This window comes from Nicotiana attenuata, chromosome 5 (genome assembly GCF_001879085.1).
Source record: "Nicotiana attenuata strain UT chromosome 5, NIATTr2, whole genome shotgun sequence".
Lineage (NCBI taxonomy): Eukaryota > Viridiplantae > Streptophyta > Magnoliopsida > Solanales > Solanaceae > Nicotiana > Nicotiana attenuata.
In genome coordinates, this window is record NC_031993.1 from 54,269,717 (window position 1) to 54,291,748 (window position 22,032).

At 35.6% G+C, this 22,032-nt stretch overlaps 3 protein-coding genes across 3 annotated transcripts; 1 reads left to right on the top strand and 2 right to left on the bottom strand.

The window, feature by feature from the left end:
- LOC109226228 lies at window positions 550–1,206 on the bottom strand. Its single transcript, XM_019391021.1, has one exon. The coding sequence runs from the start codon at window positions 1,204–1,206 to the stop codon at window positions 550–552; it is 657 nt and encodes a 218-aa protein (XP_019246566.1).
- Window positions 1,892–8,387, bottom strand: LOC109225869 (serine/threonine-protein kinase CDL1-like). The gene is made up of 5 exons (XM_019390674.1): window positions 8,148–8,387; window positions 6,187–6,356; window positions 4,396–4,585; window positions 3,464–3,855; window positions 1,892–2,644 (listed from the first exon to the last, which is right to left on the bottom strand). The coding sequence occupies exons 1-5, from the start codon at window positions 8,230–8,232 to the stop codon at window positions 2,381–2,383; spliced, it is 1,101 nt and encodes a 366-aa protein (XP_019246219.1). The 5' UTR covers window positions 8,233–8,387; the 3' UTR covers window positions 1,892–2,380.
- LOC109226229 (high mobility group nucleosome-binding domain-containing protein 5-like) lies at window positions 21,289–21,708 on the top strand. The gene has a single exon (XM_019391022.1). It carries the CDS (start codon window positions 21,289–21,291, stop codon window positions 21,706–21,708), a length of 420 nt encoding a protein of 139 aa, XP_019246567.1.

Below are 22,032 nucleotides of genomic sequence, written 5' to 3' on the forward strand. Positions count from 1 at the left end.
ATATATATATATATATATATATATATATATATATATATATATATATATATATATATATATATATATATATATATTCATTCCTATCTGTTATGGATTTTAGGAATTTATGCAAGCAGCAAGAAGATTGAAAATAGGATTGAAAAACTGTCTCTAAAATTTTATTAATCATAGGGCTTTAAATAGCCAAATAAATAAAGTAGTATACTCCTCCTACAACTAAATTACTAAACTCTTACTATAATTAAAATTCTGAATCTTCTAGCAGACTCCTCCTAAAACTAAACAACTAATTATTCTAGAAAACAGTAGCAGTAACAGATGCAAAATCCAACACTCCTCCTTGCTTCTGTTGCTGCAGTCTAAAGAAGGTCATCCTCAATTCGTTCTTCTACTATTAGTGCTTGTGCATGAGCATCTTTGAACTTGCACACTTTCGTAACATGACCTTTTTGTTTGCAATTTCCACATAATGCATTAGGTCTCCACCAACAAAATTTTTCTAAGTGTGTTTTCTTTTTGCAATATTTGCAATAAGGATACTTTTTCTTTTTAGTGTTTCGCATAAAAAATACCCTCAGTAACTTTGTCTTGTCTGAAGGCCCTTCTTCGCTCTTGTGCTTGAAGAGCACTTATTAATTCTGCAACAAAGATGGTAGAGAGATCTTTAGACTCTTCCAGAGAGGAAATTTTGGATTCAAATCTCTCGGGAATTGTCACAAGAATTTTTTCAACTATCCTGTCATCTTTGAAATCCTCGCCAAGCAACCTGATTTTATTGACAATTAAAGAAATTCGGTCAGAATACTTAGCGATGGTCTCATCATCTTGCATTCTAAAAGATTCAAAATCTCTTTTCAAATTTAAAATCTGATTTTGTTTGTCTCGTTCACTTCCTTGATACTCCTGTTTGAGTGTTTCCCAAGCTTCTTTTGCTGTCTCACATGCAATGATTTTAGAGAAGATTGAATCTGCAACTGAATTTTGAATTATAGTTTTGGCTTTGTATTTATTGGTTTTCTCATCTGAATGAGCTTTGATTTGGGCAAGGGTAGGATTTGCAGGAAGTGGTTGTATAAGTCTGTCTTCCATTACAACTTCCCATAGATCATAAGCTTCAAGACAAGATTTCATCTTCACTGACCAAATGTGATAGTTTTCACCAGTGAAAGTTTGTGGGGTATTCAAAGAGAGACCGCTGCTTGCCATTGTTAAAAATTTGGTTAAAAATTGGTATGGTTTAAAAGTGGTTGAAATTGGTTGTTTTTCAGGGAATTCAGATATCCGTCAAGATCAATGGAGGATCTGATACCACTGTTATGGATTTTAGGAAAATATGCAAGCAGCAAGAAGATTGAAAATAGGATTGAAAAACTGTCTCTAAAATTTTATTAATCATAAGGCTTTAAATAGCCTAATAAATAAAGTAGTAGACTCCTCCTACAACTAAATTACTAAACTCTTACTATAACTAAAATTTTGAATCTTCTAGCAGACTCCTCCTAAAACTAAATAACTAATTATTCTAGAAAACAGTAGCAATAACAGATACAAAATCCAACACTATAATAAAAGAATCCATAACTTTGGGCAACAACGAGGGAATTAAATTCCTCAAAGGATACATAGTGAAGTATGTGGGTTTCAAATAATTTCTTGTTTCTGTTTTTTCAGTTTATTGTTTATTCTAGTTTACTGATTTTAGAATACAAATTCTACCATATTACATAAAAAATTCATCATACCAAATAATCACAAAAGAAAAGTGATATATTATTTATTCTGAATGGAGAATTATTACGTTAAACCTCATCAATAATCCCTCTTCATCACACACATTCACCTAAATTACCCAAACACATTAGAGATTAGAGAAGCAGCATAAATCAACAAAGAAAACGAAAAACGCAGGCGTGAACCACTTGAATAAACAAAAAAAAATAGTGTTTTTCCTGTTTTAAAAAATTATCATCTGAGAGGACGGGACGCTAGATACAAGCTTTCATCATTACTGTCCAACTGCCAAATGGCTCTCTAATTTACATAATTATAAAAGTAAGAAAAGAAAAAGAAGAGCAAAGCAAAGAAAAGAAAGGAAAAAAGAACCTAAAAGAATTCCTAAGAGAACTAAAAGCAAAGTCAAGAAGTGGGAGCTGAATTTTCTTTTCTGGGCATTCAACCTATTCACTTTTCATCTTGCTTCTCTTCTGTAAGGCAGGAAGAAAGATTTATATACTGGCAGTGGAATGCAACCATCTGCTGCAAATAGCCAACTCCACATCATGGAAATTGCATCTATCCTAATCCGGCACTTTCCTGAGAAGGGCTAAAATCATATACTTGTCTAATTCCAATATTTGATGTTTATCATCCACTGCAACAATCACAAATCCCTTCTTGGTCTCGGAGTCGACGCGCCTGAGCGAGGCCTTTGGACTGGTTGAGTTCCAGGGTCATAATTCTGGGAAGCAAGATAGTTTAGGGCTGTAACTACGTCGGCTATGAGAGGGCGCATGTTGGGCTGCTCCTGGACACACATTGCGGCTACTGCAAGAGCTTGATACAAGCCTCTAACCGGATACTGACCTTGAAGCATTGGATCAGCCATTTGTGAGAACTTTCTACGGTCTTTGAACAATGGTCGAGCCTGCAAATATTGAAATGTAGCTCCAAGTATAAATATCTTACCCATAAGTAGCCCTTGACCAACTAAGAATTCTGAGCAAGAAGGCTCTTAACAACGCATCTGAAACGAAACTCTTCCACGCAATTGAGCAGCATAATATATGACATGATTTAAAGAAGAATGAGCTAAATAATTAGAAATGCAATGACACTTCTAGCAATCTCTTCTAAAAGCTTTCTAACAATCTCGAAGAGAAGCAAGAACTGGATGAAACTAAATGTACTTTAGGTTGGTATGCATGGGATTTCGAGAAGCAACTAACTGGATAGGCCACCTTTACAACTAATTGATTATAGAAATGTAGATGACTTGATACTAAGTGACACTGAGATTGAACAAAATTACAGCGATTAGGTTCCAACTTGTAAGAACATTGGTGTGTTTCCTAGGGAATCATATCTTTCTAATACTTTGTATTACTAGTATGCAGGAGTTGTTCCCAACATTAAATAAATAATTATTTACCTTATCATAAAATAAACTAAAAAGATATGGAAACATGCTGTAATGACTTAAAGGCCTAGAGGTTCAAAATAATGGAGAACAGCAAGAAATGCCCAGAAACCAAAAGGAAACACGGTATATTCAAGTCCAGGTGAAGCATTTGAGTGATTGATTCTCGAAAGCAGGCAAAAAAGATATTTCAGAAACCTTAGGACATACTGAAAATCACAACAGATAAGGTAGTTCAACTTGATAAGATATATCAACTAGTTGAAGATTTATGAAAAGACACAAATTCCGCAGCTTAACTTTAATAGCAAAAATATTTTATCTTACCCATGCAACCAGATTCTGCTCCCCAGCAGCTCTTGACGTGTCAATTGCCCTTCTACCAGTAATAATTTCCAGAAGAACAACTCCAAAACTGTAAACATCAGATTTAAGTGTAAGCTGCCCCGTCATTGCATATTCTGGTGCACAATAACCATAGGTTCCCATGACTCTTGTGGAAACATGGGTTTTGTCGCCTACAGGACCCAACTTAGCCAACCCAAAATCAGATAGCTTGGGGTTATAATCTTCATCAAGCAAAATATTGGAGCATTTCAAATCCCTGTATATAACAGGTGGATTCGCTTTATCATGCAAGTACTCTAGCCCCTTGGCAGCACCGGCAGCAATTTTCATTCTTGTATTCCAGTCTAGTCGTCTTTTTTCGGGTGAAAGCTCTGGATCATTTAAGCAAATACATGACATATTAAATGCCAAAGAAAAGATACCTCAGATATAATGACACATCATTCTTTAATTAAACAGGCTTAATTAAGGGAAAGACAAAAACTTCAGAAGATTAACGAGAAAAGTCTACTAACTAAGATACTGTATGCCACAATTGAAATCGCAAATCATATTTTCCATTTGCTTCAAGTTTCTTTACCTTAACAAGCATCTGGAAATACTTGGGAACACAAACAACTAGCTTCAAGTCCTGGCAGATATCAATTTGGATAAAAAGGAAACTATGTAATAATATCTGCTTTTGGTTCCGCAAGATTTGATGTCAATCCCTTGGATCACTAAGGACTTAACAAACTAACTAGAACTGTCGTCAAATGAATTCCAGATGAAAATGCCATTATCACCTTCTTTGGGTGAATAATGACCTAAGGTGGAAGTCACACAATTGCCATTTGCATCTTAAGAATGCATTTTTTTTTTGGAGATCCAGATACACAACCATTAATTAATTTGTATTTTCTCATACATACCATGTAGATGGTCTTCCAGTGATCCTAACGGCATGTACTCATAAACTAGAAGTCTCTGATCTCCATCAGCACAATATCCAATCAAGTTGACAAGGTGTGGATGGTGAAGTAGGCTTAACATCAGGACCTCAACAAGGAATTCCCTGTTTCCTTGCAATCCATTTTGGTCAAGTTGCTTGATGGCCACGATCTACAAAAGAAAGCACTTTCAGGTCTCACAAACAATGTAAACTGTACATGAAAAAATCAATTGATTATACTGATCAATGGAAACAGAAGTATTCTACGACCAAGTACGGTATGGAGAAATCGAAAGGGAATGACCCTGTGACACATGGAACGTATTAGGTGGATGAGCCTTGTTTTTCTTGAGGCTAGTAAGCTCTAGTATCTTTTCCCACTGCTAGTACAGAAGTATAGACAAAAGCGAGTTATGTACAGAGGAAAAATCAATTCAAAGGAGGCAAAACTAAAATGTTGTAATCTAGAAGCACCCTAGTTATGTACAGAGGAAAATCAATTCACAGGAGGCAAAACTAAAATGTTATATTCTAGTCGTGCTTCTACAACTTATGCTGTTGATGTAATAATTCTTGCTACAGCCTCACAAGAGCGAGAGAGTTGCAGAAATATTCTGTTTTTTAAATGAGAAGAGGATTAGAGGCAGGAGGATAGCATGAAAAAAAGTGCAGATAACGAAGATGTTCAACTAAAGCACTATCAGCCGAAGGACAGGAGACGAGGTATCGTGGCACAACATTCTAAGGGTGTAAACCTCAGAGGCAAAATACTAAGAGGCAAAAAATAAAGGTTTTTCTTCCTCTAGTCATCGGGAATGGACTTTTGGTGCGAACAGGAATTAGGTGTTGCAAGGACTTTTGGTGCGAACAGGAAGCTCTTCAGCAGTAATATCCATTCCCACCCCCATACAGAAATTACACTCTATTGAAAACTGGAATCCAATAACAGAACTTTTGAATTGTTGAACTTGGTCAAGATTTTAGAGGGTGAGGGCTGGTGAAGCTAGTGCAGACGGCAGATAAGAAAGAAGCAGATTGGACTGTTTAATCTCACTAGACTTAACCCTGGAAGCAATTTAGGGGGCTTAAAACAGCAGTGCTTGTTAGCATCAAGCTAGTAGGATCAACTAGCTGCTGCTTATTTCTTCTTTAAAGTTGCTGCTATTTAATGAAGAAAAATGGCCTACACTGAAATAACTTCTCCTTAAGCTGTCTTCTTATAACAAGCAGATGATAACAAGAGATTGGCACGACCTTGAGGTGGAAGTGCATTATGATCATTTAAAATCTTCTATTTGTGCCGAGCTTTGATGAGGGTGCCGATTCCCTTTGTGTCAGTTTTATTAGTCTATCTATAAATGAAAAAAATTAAAAGGTTCTAGCTCTAAATCAAGAACCTGAAACTAGATTAGTTCTCTTCCATTTGTCGGAGTGAGTGGTTTCACAATAGTTGAGCTAAACCGATGTTGGAGTCACATTTTAAAGACAAACCTTGCATCATCACCTCTAAATAAAGATAGAATATCAAAATCTACCGTACGTGCAGTGAAATCCATGCTGCTGCTTAGAAAGTCAAACTCTTCCACTATTTTTAAAGGCTTTGCACTTTCTTCTCCAAAAGGAAGGGAGCAAGAAATAGTATAGCATGAGATTGGAGAGTTCCAACTCAAAATTAACTAATAAGAACAAAATATGTTTGAACACATTGATTACAAAAGGCAGGTCACACTCGTAATTCCATTTTAAGAGTTAATTTATGAGCCAAACCAACCTGATTGGTTCTCTCTAACCGCCCTTTATATACTCTACCAAAGCCTCCTTCTCCCAAGAGATAATCTGCCCTAAAATTTTTGGTTGCAGCAGCTAATTCACGAAATGTAAATGTATGTGCTGCGATATGTCCAGATCCACCATTTTTGGAGCTATCCTTCTTCAGTTTTTCTGAAACAAGAAAAGTGAAAATTGTTAATGTTTCTGAGAAGTGAATGTCCGGAAGGCTAATGTTACTTTCAAGCAGCGTCTCATTGCTGAAAGGAAGAGAGTTCTGCCTTCACTAACCATTTAGGAGACTGTAAACAAAACAAACAGAGGTGGGGTGCTTTCTGATCATACAAAAAAGCGAAATGCCTATCAGCAGTAATAGTAAGTTGTGCTTAATAGATTTATAGTGTCCATAAACACTGCCAGACAAGCAACAAAAACTTAGTACTCCCTCCGTCCCAATTTATATGGCACTGTTTGAATTTCTAGAGTCAAATGAGCTTTTCTTTGACCGGAATTTTTCATGTGCTTTTTTAATATTTTGAATTGTTAATTATTGTTACTCATAGTACTTGTTACATGGTCTATTGGAAACAGCCTCTCTATCCTCACAAGGTAGGGGCAAGGTCTGCGTACACACTATCCTCCCCAGACCCCACGGTGTGGGATAATACTGGGTATGTTGTTTTTGTTGTAGTACTTGTTACATCATTTTCAAATATGTAATTTATTTCCAAAAACTTAAAGATTCAATGCCCAGATAATTCACGGTCAAAATTAAGAAGTTAGACCCTCGAAATCCGAATGGTGCCACATAAATTGGGACAGAGGAAGTAATAAATATAACAGGTGCATTGATACTAAATTTTTTTTACAATTTGACAATCTGATAATACAATTGAAAAGTCCCAATGTTAACAGCATTCGGTGGCAAAATGAAAAATGATTCATTTGCAGTGAAACATTCTAATAGAGCTTAATTGGCCTTAGTCTTGATGTGTTATCAATTCACCTCGACACAATAGCTCCAAACAACTTCCACCCCTTTTGAAGAGTGAACTCTTGTGCTCAAAACTTAAAAGCAGCTTGAGCAACATCACTCGGAGGATTACAAGTCAGCATTCCGAGAAGGCCAACTTCGTCTGACCAAACTAACTGGACAAGCAGCCAAAACTAGAGAAACACATTGCATTTAACCAAAGAGACCATTAAGACTTCATTTTTATATAATATCTCAATGTTTCCCTAAATATTTCCTTCAATAGCATTAGCTTGATTCCAGTATAAGTTGAAACCACATAAGGCATGCACTGCAACAAAAAGCTCCTATTGTGAAAGTTCAGCCGCTTTGTACTATAATCTTGACTCAAAGTCTCAAATTACCTAATACCTATATTAAGTTTAGTACTCCATCTGCCCCATTTTACGTGGCGGTGGCACGCTTACCTTTTAGCTTGTCCCCAGAAAAATGACACTTTTTTATATTTAGAAACAATTTAAATTTAAACTTTCTATTTTATATTTCCATCTTATGTCTGCAACTTATTTTAGACCACAAGTTTCAAAAGTATTTATTTCTTTAGTAACTCGTTGTTACGAAACTCTAAAATGCCAACCTCAACAATGGGAACGACCAAAAAGAAACACACAATAGAATGGAACAAGGCATCTCATAAACTATACTATGAACAAAAATCACCAAAATAGGACCATTTCCAAGAAAAACAAAATTAGCACCAAAAATCAAAAGCAGATTATGCCTCCTGAAACGCTGATTAAGCTTAGCTATGCAAGTGGGTATTTTACTATGTACCAAAAGGTGAAAATTCCAAAGAACCAACACAAGAAAAACAATTTAAAAACCAAGATAGAAGATGGTAATTAACAAGAAATAAAAAAAGAATATAACTTTGATTACTGATAATGAAATGCCTTCATAGTTTACAATTGTACTAAAGAATTTAACAGTACCTAACGAGGATGGGATCTGATCAGCAGACTTGCTAATTTCTTGCTTCTTTTCTAATTTCTTGTTTGAACAAAGGAAGCATCCCATTTCTTCTTCTTCTTCGTCTGCCTATGTATTTTTCTCTCAGAGAAACAGAAGTGAGAGACAACCCTTTGAGAAAAGGGAAAGCAAGAAAAGGCCGACCAAACAGGATTTCTGACAGTGTAGAGAGAGAGAGAGAGAGAGAGAGATTAAATTCGGACAAATGCCTCTATATGGGTATATACCTTTTTGTTTGTGAATCATTTTGCTTAACTGCCCTTTGTTTCTTTGTATTTTATTAAATAGATCCAATTTCTCTATTAAGTGAAATAAAGTTAATATTTCATTATTTCTAAAATGAAGTTCATTATTTAAAAATGTTTGTTAGGCTATCATTATTTGCAAATAATGAACTACATTATTTGAAATATTGATAAAATGTTGAAAAGCTGGTTTGAGGAGTGTTTCAAGTGAAGTAATGATTTCACTCACAAGTATCTAACTTCTATCTAAATGAAATTCATGTTTAATCGCAATTGAACTTCTAAATATATTTTTTTAAATATTAGTTTAAATATTTTTTTTATATCAATCAATTATTGTCTAAAAGCCTGCCAATTTTTGAGGAGAAAAAAGTTAAATTTGTGACAAAATTGCAACTCTAACGTTTGTCATGTTTATGATTCCGATTATAAATTCTTTGATTTGAATCGTATTGAAAATTATATTAGAAGTATAATTGTACAAACATTATTTAAATTTTAGGTTTGTGTCATTACTGATGCAAATGAGTGACGGGAATTTTATCTTTACAAATCTGCAAAACTTTTCCTTAAGCTGATCAAGCTACTGATCACTATGGTCACCCATATCTTGTCGACACTGTTCGCAAACATTAAGAAGTCATCTTCTAATTCGTTGATCTATTAAGTTGAGGCTGCTCTGTGTATAGTATTTTAGATCCATACTTCATCATCGTCTGATTCTTGCTATTTTTAAATGCATAGGTCAAATAAAATTTTGTAGTTGTTGTATATGAACATTATATGTCAAATAAAATAATATAATTGAGGGTAAGAATTTTTAACATATTAGTATAACTTTGTATCTTATTTGTAACAAAATCAAATTTGATGCATAATGAGATAAAACAATTTAAATGTATACTCAAAAATCTAGTAAGACATGAAATAATTCTATATCAGTGAAAAATCAATTTTTTTAAAGTCGGTCATAACTTTATCATTGCATAAAAACGAGAATAATTGCTTAACTCTATCAAAGATCAAATAACATATTGACTAAACAAATACTATAACACCTTTTATAATATAATAGCAAAAGCAAAACATGATGATCCAAAATATAAATTTAATACTTTACACAAAATAGATAAAACAATTTATAAGTTGGGTCATGTTTTTCACGAAAAGATGCTATTTAGAAGGAAAAACACATGTTATCATCAGACCAAAGACATTGAAATGAGCTAGACAAAATTTATCATAAATTCATAATTTTGTTATTGAAATGGTTGGCTACGATATTAAACAACAAGTAAAATTAAGTAACTTGAGAACTTGGGAGTGCATACTTCAAAATAGCTCAATGAATTAAAAGAATAGTAATAAGCTAAAAGTTAGAGGGTAGAAATCGTAAATATGTAAAAGATGAGTACTACAATCCGTTTAATTCCTCTTGTCGTCCTTTAATATTTTTAAAAATTGGTCCGCGGAAATCACGCTGTCACTACCCAAGTGTGACAAATTGATAATCGTGGAACCATATTAAAATGACAAATTTAACCTTGTAATTTCTTTTTCATTAGTTAATGGAGGATAAATTGGTCTTTCTAATCTCTGGTTTTATGAAGAACGAAGAAATTCCCCCTTTTAAGTGTCAAATGGAATTTAAATAATACTTTTGCTTAGCTCAGTGTTATTTGTAGGAAAGTCTCCATTAGGCGGCAGATCGCGGCTTTCTAAATAATTATATTCAATTAACTTTTTGTTATAAATAGAATCTTATTTATGGTGAATGTCCATATTTAGAAAGATTCTAGGGTTCATTGTTTGGTGGCTAAGTCACCCTCTCCCTCTAAATAGAGGATTCTATTCCATTGTAATTCATCCCAAATCAATAAGAATTCTCTCTCTACTTTTCTCTGCAATATTGCTCTTCTACTTTTATTGTTTTATAACACGTTATCAGCACGAGACTCTAACCAATTGAGTATAAGCTTTGGGATTGAGTATAATGATTGCCAATTATTCCATGAACTTCCTTCATGATTAAATTCTAGATTTAAGGTAAGTATTTTACTTTATTTTTCTCTTTTAAATTCTTAAAATTCTATAATTTGATTTTATATGCAAGCAATGACAACAAAGTTTGATTATAACTCTAAAGGAGTTTGTAAGAAATTATAACCACCTGAAGTGGTAAAATTTCTATGCCCGTCATGATCAAATTCACGTATGATTGTGGGCAAAGAATTGAAAACTCGTCCCATTGAATTTGCTCCATTCTCATTCCCTTAAGAGAATGTGATAGCAGTATGTGATAAGTCTGAAAGAAGACAAAATTATTACTATGAATGTATCAATGGATGTGGACGTGGCAATAGACGAAATTATGATCGTCATCGTTGTGATAATGAGAATAATAAGGATTCTCAAAATAATCCTTCACTCTATGAAAGCAATATTTGTCATCGATTTGACATGAGATTTTATAAAGCACATATAGATGATTATGGTCCATTCACGATGTGAATGTGACAACATCTGATTTATGAATGCATATTCATTCTTCAAAGAATATGAACGTGCTAGTGGTAGTGAATATACAGCACTCACCTCTAAAAGAAGGTTTGAGATGATATAAAAAAAATAATGTCATTATTATGGCATGAATGGTCATTGGTCACGTACCTACTGTACGCCAAAATATTTTGGCATTGTGATTGTTAAAAGACAACGGTAATGCAAGAAACAGATCTTGCATATAATTTTGACCATAACCATAATGGTATAACTTTCTCTTTAAAAGAGATATTATTCACCATATGGGTGTTGATGAATATGTGGTACTACAAAATTAATTGAGAACTCTGCAATAGCCAATTATACTATTTTGGAGAAAAATAATTAATTACCAATAAGGTATTGTGTTGTAGTAAGTCTCAAAGAAACTTATTCAGTTTCCAAAGTATACGCGAACGCGATTGATTATATTGAGACTATAAATAAAGGAAAGATTTAATATCTTCTATTACTACAACTTGTAGCGGGGTAATATGTATGTGAAAAGCTACCCGCTTTATTCTCCAGTTTGTACTACACAAACAAAAGAATGCCACAATAAAGGAAGTTTATTGATATAAAAACCCATATCATAATAAACTTGGAGTTTATTGATAATTGCACACGTCATGGTGTAAATCTGAAGTTTATCAATATTGATAATTTATTCAGTTGGCATAATTGGTTTACCCATATCAATTTAAGTATGATGTGCAAAAATAAAAGAGAATTCACATGGGTAAATATTAAAGAACTAGAAAGTTCTTTACGAATTCTATTATGTTGCATGTTCTCATTAATTAATATACCAACTAAAATTGGGATTGAATCCCATGAATGCTGGAAATATCTAAGGTGAATATGGGCTCATTCACCTGCCATGTATACCACATAAGATGCATCTATGAGATGGTTACATGTGCGATTATTAATAACCAGCAACATGGTGTTTTGCGAGGTAACTTGCTCAATAATTTAATTTCGAGCATAATTTCCAGATTTTCTATTCAAGAAGTTCATCTTGATAAGTTGGCTTACATCACAGTTGGTTTAGCAAAATGATTTATTGAATGCCTCCACTTAATAGCTAAACTATTGCTTATGAGAACAAAGTTATCTATATCAGTTTGATATAGGTTATATACGAAAGTATATTACATTCTCCCCTCACAAGTGGTTCAGGGTCAGGAACCAAATAATTCCATCTTATTATTATTGATGTGCGGTGTACATTTTGATTAACACCATAACGCACAAAGGTGGATTCTCAAAGTTGAGGTACCAAGTTAGTTTTTCTAACATGAGGGGGAGACATGATAAACAGTTGAGAAAAAGTTACATGGAATGAATTATTATTTATACATCTCGATCCTCGAATAAAATAATATGAACTTGAAGTTCATAAAAGGATAATTCATTTGCAATATATTGCAAAGCATGCCAGATGCATTTGCTGACCCAAAGAAAGTAACTATATTCTCATTGCAAATGCTCCTATTAAGTCCTAGAAGGACAAAGTCTATGGTAAGCTTAAAGCGTATAGACAATCAGTTTCAAATAAACTTCCTGATAAAGAAGATGAGCAAATGATCAAAATGATCATAATAAAGGAGGCAAGTGATCTAGAAGATCACATGACATAACACTTCATAAAATCTCATGACAGATTCAGGTACCTGAATATATGAATGAAGAGATCTCTATGTTATGTCATTATGAAAATATATTGAAACTGATATAAAATGTTTGTCGACGACATCTATGTTAGCGCTAAGTATAGATGAGGATCTTAAGTATGTCGAATATAGACACAAAAATATTGGCCAAATAGAAGAGACACAATTCAAATAGAATTGGTTTCATATGAAAGACATGTAATTTTGAACATGTAGTTCAAACACTTGAAAGTATAAAGTCAATGGTATATGCAATCAGTTTTTCGATATCTTATATGTCTAGCATGACATGAAAGCTTGATATGCATCTAAAGTCTATTATATGGCTTATATGACTTAAAAATCCTTGAAGGATTTAAATTGCTTAAAGCATATAGAATTCTTGATCATGAAGTACTACTTCCTCAGTGCAATTTGTGCACAAATGTATCTTGCTATAACTATAGGCAGATAATATGATAGCAAGAGTTTTCACCTCTATGTGAAGATATTGAACTGACGATTCCAACAAGATCATATGAAGACAATTCATCTCTATCAAGAATGATGATTTCAAGGTGCAATATATTCATTCAAGTTAATATGGCTGATTTGTTTATCAAATATCTACCAAAGATCTTTTGAAGATGATGCACAAGATTGGAATGCAGATGCTCAAGGATGTGAATTGATGCTCTCATCAGGGGGAGTCAATACGCGTTGTACTCTTTTTCCCTCATAAGGTTTTGTCCCACTGGGTTTTCCTTGCAAGGTTTTTAACGAGACAACCAAAAGGCGTATTGTTAGATATGTGTACTCTTTTTCCTTCTGTAGAATTTTTTTACCACTGGGTTTTATTTTAGTTAAGGTTTTAACGAGGCACATTATCTGTTGAATAGACATTCAGGGGGAGTGTTATAAATAGAATCCTATTTATGGTGAATGCCCATATTTAGAAAGATTTTAGGGTTCATTGCTTGGTGGCTAAGTCACCCTCTCCCTATAATTCATCCCAAATCAATAAGAATTCTCTCTCTACTTTTCTCTGCAATATTGCTCTTCTACTTTTATTGTTTTATAACACTTTTATTCTTTTAAAAACTATTCACATTTATTATCTTCTAAACTTTACTCTTTGTCAACAATATAATTTATCCTACACCCTTTATCATAAATTTTCTTTAGACCGTTGCAGATGATGGTAGTATATTTTTGAAAAAATCAACTATATTGCATTATGCAATTTTAAATGGGATTCACGTTGAACAATAGGCATTCCAAATGTTATGCGTCATAAACATTTATGAAAAATTCCAAAATTCTCCAACATAATTTTTGGAGGGAATCTAGGGTATTTGTCACAGGAATGAAGCGTGGTCCACCTAATATGTCACCAAGGTTTCAGGCAATGAGTGCTTTTTCAATTAAAGAATTTGCAGTTTGATTAACAATTATAATTGTGATGATCTTGTCTCATGGGGAGTACTGAATTTTCTCTAATATGTGACTCTTTTTTTCTTCCTTTTGACAATATCTTTACTTTCTCCCTGAATTATTGATCCCAAGAACGGGAAAAGTAATGATTAGAAAATCAAAATTGTAAATAAACAAAAGTGAGGGAAGTTTTTTTAAATTCTTTAAAGGAATAAGAATACTCATTTCACTTCAATTTAGGTGTCTCATTTTAATTGATGATAAGCTGTTAAAAAGAATTACTAAATTGTGAAGGAATGATATAGAAAAAATGGATGTAAATTTTTCGACTATCTAAAACCAAATGGCTTTTAAATAGGGTCGATGCAGTGCATAATTGCAAAGGTGATATTTATATTCTTTTAAACTTAAATTGTCAAACTTTAAAATATTACTAAAAGGCTACTGGAGTATCGTAAAATAAACAAATAAATTTTACTAAAACAATACCAATTGAGACGAAGGTATTCATATATATCTACTCACACGGGGCAAATTTATAGCCTAATATATGGGGTAGATGAACTTATAGTTGTATGGGTCAAAATCATATCAGAAAAATTTGTTATGCGGAGACAATTGACCCAGGTCGAGCAGTGATCTATAAGGTCGAGGTCGAGCAGTGATCAATAAGGTCGAGTGTTAAGAACCCGAATTCACAAGACAAAGTAAACGAGGGAAATGATAGGTTTAATTCATAAACTCAACGAGTCAATCATTACAATAACAGAAACTAGAACTAAGAAGGAGATTAAGAGAAAAAGGATTGAGAGAGCAGAGATAGTCTAGAGGAAGAAGGGAGACGAGAGGGGAACAGAGTTCTTCAACAATACGCATAATCCCAAAATCACCGACCGCTGCTCTTTTTAATAGAATTGTTCTTGGGCTCATTACTCAACCCGGATCCCAAATTAGCATGGCCCTATTGTTTGTTCTCGGCCCAATAGCTCTTCTCAGCCCAATAGCTATTTGTGTGTTAACATCCTTATTGGACTGGAGTTGATTCATAACAATAACCCCGTCCTCAATAAGAACCTTGTCCTCAAGGTTCGAGTCATGAACAGTGAAACTAGCTAGCTCCCAATCAATTGTCTCAATATCAAGGCATGCTTTATGATGTGAGGAAAATATATGATCTAGTGCACCTGTTATGAACCAATCACCTAGGTCATTGCGGCTCCTAGTAGACTGTAACCGATTTGTTAACGGGAATGCCATTAGAACATGCCCTGCATAGTCACCTGGCCTTTCTTGCCATCTTTCGGAAACAGTTAGCGTTAAGCTAAATGAGAGAACCAAGGCAAATATTCCAGTAGCAAACCTCAACAAACACATGAATTCAGTTAAATAGAAATTGTTATGTTGTGGCACTCGAAACTCTTCCTCCAAGCATATGATAACTTCCAAATCAGTCCAAACATTTAACTTGAACGAATTATTAGAAAATAATAAGCATGGATTATCACGCAATGTAATAGATAAGCAAACATCCTCAGATAGCTTATCAAAATGAAAATGGTATCAGCAACACCCCTTTTTGTGCATTCTTCTTTAGCATAAATTGCTGATGAAAAGGAAAGACCAATTATGTTAGCTTGCACTGCTGGAAAGGGGCCCGAAATGAAATCCTTCTTGGTCACCATAGAGACAATTCCTTCTCTATCAAAAACACTATTCACGTAATAGGACACAATGTAGGAAATAGCCTCAGATAATTGGAAGTATTGAAATCTATCAAGAACGCTCCTAGAACCAAAAGGTATTTTGAAAGCACTTGAAATATAATACAGGCAACACTCATTAACATGTTCAGACCCAACGATGCTAGAATTATCCATAAAGAACTGATAAACAGTTTAAGAGGCTCGCTCGCCACCTAATCCCATCACACCAGCTATCAACCAATTACAACCCTGATCTTTTATATTTGCAATAAAGCTTTTTAGCAATATCAAATGGAGTTCAGTTATAACATGATCTGGAATCACATAATTCGCCCGACACCAGAAAATGTGTAACCAGCCCCTTGCACTCCTTGAAGCGTCACCTTATATCCACTCATAAGTTCTAATGCTTTATACTCCTGTAACATGGCAGTTAGTACAGCTGTTGCAGGCTGCGTCTTCATGTACTGTTGTGTGGTGTAATAATTTCCTGTAGTGAAGCCTTTCACTAGTCTAAAGAGCAGTTGCTCGCTCGTCGCACAAAAGGAAGTATTAACCCCACCAGGATCAAAGATAATATACGACGAAGTAGACCTTGCTTTATGAGCTAGACCAAACATAGCAAACAAGCGTTTAACAACGTTATTGACCCAAATATTTGGTGATTGCTTGGAGTAAGTTTCAGTGATTTCCTGGGTCATTCTCTGTATCTTCTCCTCCCTAGCACGCACTCTCGATTCAAACAACAAGAATCCAGAAAGATTGCGCTCATGTACAATATCACGCCAATAGTCTAAATGGACGTTGAAATCATGGTGGAACCACAATATATTTTTAATAACTTCTTTTAGATGTAGTTCACAATGAAAGCCTAAGAGTAGAAAACTCCATTCGGCGTGTCTATCTTCCAAATTGGCCATGTTAGAGGTAAAAACTTTTGTCTTTGGAAAAGCCTCTTGAGTAAGAACTTCAGATTCAATAGATAAAAGCACACATGAATCAACCTTAAAATCTTGCCCTGTGTCAAACCAATTGTCCCCATAACTACAAAATGGGGTAGTCCCTATTGTTGAATCAGGCACATAGTGGAGATATATGCAATCCCTCACATGAAAGCAATAAGAAGAATCGAGAATATGGCCATCGTCCAAATTGACACTAAAAGGCAATGCGAGCATTTGATAAATTGGAAGATTAACACCTCGGACCAAACAAATAAAAGAATCCATAAGCATAGTGGCAAATTGACTGCGTTGTTCAGTGGTATCTCGCTTAGGACTTTTAACAAAAACCTGGTTCACATAGCTTGTGGTGTCTTCCTCTAAAGCAGATTCAATCCCAGGGAACAAGACCTGCGCATTTAGTTGTTCAACATTGGATGGAAGCAAGGGTAAGTCATCAAAAGAAATTGGAAAGGGAACATCGTCTGCAGAATGGTACCACAAAACAGTGCCAATTCCTTGTGAAATTTGGTCAAACACTTTGTCTTCCTTATTTGATAAAGTTGTAGTGGCACTATCAGTATAGTCTATGGGGTCAATTTCAATAGAGTCCGAACCAACCTGAATGTCAATAGCAGGAACTGATGATGTCGAGTCAAGAGAATCATACTCGGCTGCTTTGGTGAAAATTCCAAGAGACATTTCATCGAACACAGGCTTGGCTTCTGAGTTACCAACTTCGGATGCTTGTTCTAACTCATAGAAGTTGGAATTATGGCGCAAATCAACTATAGGAGCTACCTGAACCTCTGATGAATCCAAAGTAGAGTAACTAATGTAGTTATGATAAGCCATGGAAGAATCAGCTAGACTCCGCTTTGAATTTGCGACAGGCTGTTTTCGTAATCGCAAAAATAATTTCTCCTTGTAATGGTTCCAATCATAGAATTGTTTGTTGCGAAATAGCCAATCGAACCAAGCGAGAGCATCACCTTCAAGGTAGAAATAAGGAAGAGGTAACCGGTCTTCCTCCGAAAAACCAAGGAAATTGAAGTAACTCTCTGCCCGATAAACCCAGCCCTCTGGGTTGCCATTGCTGAATTTATCTAGTATCACTGCTGCCATTGGAGTCCGAATCGATGAAAGCACCAATGTTAAGAACCCCAATTCACAAGACAAAGTAAACGAGGGAAATGATATGTTTAATTCATAAACTCAACGAGTCAATCATTACAATAACAGAAACTAGAACTAAGAAGGAGATTAAGAGAAGAAGGATTGAGAGAGCAGAGATAGTCCAGAGGAAGAAGGGAGACGAGAGGGGAACAGAGTTCTTCAACAATACGCATAATCCCAAAATCACCGACCGCTGCTCTTTTTAATTGAGTTGTTCTTGGCTCATTACTCAACCCGGATCCCAAATTAGCATGGCCCTATTGTTTGTTCTCGGCCCAATAGCTCTTCTCAACCCAATAGCTATTTGTGTGTTGACATCCTTATTGGACTGGAGTTGATTCATAACATCGAGGTCGGGCAGTGATCAATAAGGCCGAGGTCGAGCAGTGATGATAGATGTAAAAGCTAGTTTCTTTGGAATCCTCAAAAGGAATATTCTACTGGATATTTGCGCTAATTGTATTTTTTTAGGGTTTTCTAGAGATACCCCTTATAAATAGAAATAGAGGACTTCCCAAAAAGGGGGCTCTCTCTCTCTCGAAAATAGATAAACACATCTCTCTAAAGAGATTAGAGGATCTGTGATCCCACACCTCTATCAGATCCAAAAAAGGATCCTAAGGTTCTTGTATTTGTGTATCATTCTTCTTTATCAAATGAAAGATGATCTGCCTCACTCAAGATTGGGTGAATCTTTTCCTTTATTTACATTTTATTGCCATTTAATGTTATATAATGCATCTTTCTTCATGCTATTAAATCTGGCCATAATCACTGCCAGCATTTATACTCACCTATGTCTTTCTATTCATATTATTCATCTCAGATCTAGAATTAATTATCCTTAACTAGGATTTACCCTCTATTTCTTATTTAATTAGTTTAACAAAAAAGGTCTCATACTTTTTTGGTCAAACAATTTGGCGTCGTCTGTGGGGATTTTCTAGTTAAAATTTTAGTTTCCTCTAGATCTAAAAATTCAATTCTAGTTTCACTTTCTGTTCACTTCCTGTTCATTGGCATCACCGTCTGCCTTTAATCGCCAGGGCTCTGTATGTCCATTATCTTACAGAATTCGATCGGACTAAATGGGAATAAACTGATTCAACAAATTGGTGCTATTTAAAGAAACATCATAACTGTTATTTACAAAAAAAAGAAAATTATCATCTCATATTCGTTTCTACTTTATAAGTTAACAAAATACCTATCTTCTTTTCACCGTGTAGATTAGAACCGCATGATATTGAAAGTTGTTAGCTTGTTTGGCATGATTACCAAGATTGGATTGGTGTGCTACTCCATGGTCTCCATCTATTTTCTTTTAGTCTTGCTTAACTTGTGGTCTAAAAAGTGCAACCGTGCCATCAGCGGTCAAGCATGGAATATCAAAACGGACGGCCTTGCCAAACTGGTAGCGGCCACTAAAAGCATAACCAGAGAAGGGAATGTGGTCACTCCTCCCCACTCGCCGATCGATCAAATCGAGGTAATGAACAATTTCATTTGGTTTAACTAACTATTTTTCTAAGTGGGATAAAAGCAACGCTGCATCAATTACACAAGTTACACTCGGCCTCATCCGAATCAACATTCGGCCTCGTCCGAATCAACATTCGACCTCGCCCGAATCAACATTCGGCACCTCACCCGAATCAACATTCGCCCTCGCCCGAATCAACACCCGCCCGAATCGACACTCTGCCCCGCCCGAATCGACACTCGGCCTCCTCGCCCGAATCGACACTCGGCCTCCTCGCCCGAATCGACACTCGACCTCCTCGCCCGAATCGACATTCGGCCTCCCCGCGGCCTCCTCGACCCAATGTGATTCGGCCTCCCCGCCCCAATGTGATTCGGTCTCCTCACCCGAATTAACATTCGGCCTCCTCGCCCCAATGTGATTCGGCCTCCTCGCCCTAATTGACATTCGGCCTGCTTGCCCATACGTTAATAAAATCTCTCGGAATGACATAAGACCATTTTCCTCTGATTAATATTATGAAACAAACTTTATCAACTTACGTATTTTCGTAGACCCATGAACAGATGATAGAATAATATGACACATGGGGAATCAAGAACATAAACATCTCTAGTATTTCTATGAATAGAGTCATTTATGGAAATTGTGCATTTGCTCGTTTCGTTTGTATCGTATGGATCATGCCAAAAGAAAGAAGGAATAACCCTAACATACCTGAGCATCAGCGGATACAGTTACTATTTTACGATCATCGGTGAAGGGCATGAACTTTGCCTGGAAAATATTATCCACGTGACCTGATGGATAAGATAACTTTGAGGTTCTTGTTGCACAGTCCCATAGTATTACCCTTCTATCATCAGAACCTGAGACAAGAACATCCCGGTGGCATTGAAATCTATTGTCCTTCATGACCGGTTAACTTGCCATATAAATCCAGCCTCTTGACCATGGCCTCAGAAGCAGAGATTCAACGAGAGAAATTTCTAGGCTGAGAAAATCCAATTTCCCTTTTATAAAACTCCATTAAATCATCTCCACCAGAAACCATATACAGCTTTTCCATGTCTCCTTATTCAATCTACTGTGCAGAAATTAAATCCTTTTCTACTATAGAAATTGAAGTTTTGGGATTTAGTAGAGAAGAAGAAAGTACTAAAACCATGACACTTTCTTAATAGCTAGGAAATTATGTGTATATTTTGCTATTTTTTTTTAAGAGAAACATCAAAAGTTGTAATAGTAAGGGACGCTTGGATAATTAACATATTGGTACTCTTAAACTGAATGCAAAAGTTTTGGTATGTACCCATCTTTTATATTCATGCTTGAGTTCTTTGGTGGAAATTAGCAAGATTAAGGGTGGAGAACATGGACGTAACTTTTCTGCTCTAAGCCCTTCTTATCAGCTTCTCAGACTTCACTGTTTCTCTCAAACCCCAAGCAAGAATCAAGAGCAAATATCAATAAATAATTCTCTCTTTCTTTTCTTCGAGTCTTATCTGAATCATCAACCAAGGATGAAGCAAAATCTATAATCATGAAGCCCAAATCAAAGAAAAGTGACAAGCCATTAAGTGAACCCACACCCACACCTGCTCCGTCGGTGTCCTCTACTGTAACTGCATTATCATCCATGTTCCTGTTGCACTTACCATCCCCGCCTCCACTATACCCTCACTTCCAAAACCAACCACCCATGCACCTGAGCCTACCTCTCAGTCATCAAAGGTCAAGGCCACTCCAAGAATATTTGTCAAGAAAGTGCCTGATGTTGCTACACATATAGATACAGTAGTCAAGGAATTTGTGGTTCATGGGGAATAAGTGCCAGTCATTACTAATCAGGTACAACATCCTCCTTCAAAATTAGATGCTTTGGTATCCACTCTAGATGTTGCACCCCTAGATACTCTCCCACCCATGGGTGAGAAACAACAAGTGAAGAAATTCATTATAGAAAAGGATGTAGGTGATCTGGGGAAGGAGGTAGATACTACTGCTGAGGAGCATGTGGTTGAGGGAGAAGGAAGTAAAGAACCTGTGCAAAAAGAGGGTTCTGATGGTCTTTCTTTTAGTTGGACTAAGGATGAGGATGATGATAGGGTTGAAAAAGAAGAAGAACATGTGAACAGTCATAAGAAGCATGATGCTCAAAACATAGCCAATGAAGAAGAAAAGAGTGAGAATGAGGGAACATCTGGAGATGAGAAGGAGAGTGATACAGATGATAAGGCAGGTGAACAAGTAAATGATTCAGCAGAAGAAGAAAATCATAGGGAAGAAGAGGACAACTCCGAAAGTGAGGGTGAGGATCAAGAAAAGGTGAATGAGAGTGAATGAGCTGATGAAGAGAGTGAGGAAGAAGATGAGAATGTGAGTGAGGAATCTGAAGGCTCTATGACCATTGAGAACACTGTCATAGCACCTTCAGAAGAAATTGGTGAAGAGACAAGGGCTCAAGAACCTGGGTCTCTGTTAACTCATTTCACTGGAGATGAAGAAGTTGGCAGTGATGAAGATGATGTGACACTATCTGAGGTAGGGAAGAAACCTAGGAAGAATCCTATGACAACTACAACATTAGTAATCCCAACAAGGAAAGGAGTGGCCCCTCCTGCCAGGACTCCTCTAACGAGGATTAAAAGAAAGACTGTTGATGAACAA

What these genes read in the sequence shown, in the direction of transcription:
- LOC109226228 (XM_019391021.1), bottom strand. Translation starts at nt 1,206, where the DNA reads ATGGCAAGCAGCGGTCTCTCTTTGAATACCCCACAAACTTTCACTGGT.
- LOC109225869 (XM_019390674.1), bottom strand. Translation starts at nt 8,232, where the DNA reads ATGGGATGCTTCCTTTGTTCAAACAAGAAATTAGAAAAGAAGCAAGAA. An exon ending in GGTTAGAGAGAACCAATCAG is followed by an intron (nt 4,586 to 6,186) that starts GTTGGTTTGGCT and finishes TTTCTTTTGTAG; the next exon opens with ATCGTGGCCATCAAGCAACT. An exon ending in ACTGGAAGACCATCTACATG is followed by an intron (nt 3,856 to 4,395) that starts GTATGTATGAGA and finishes TAAATGATCCAG; the next exon opens with AGCTTTCACCCGAAAAAAGA.
- LOC109226229 (XM_019391022.1), top strand. Translation starts at nt 21,289, where the DNA reads ATGGGTGAGAAACAACAAGTGAAGAAATTCATTATAGAAAAGGATGTA.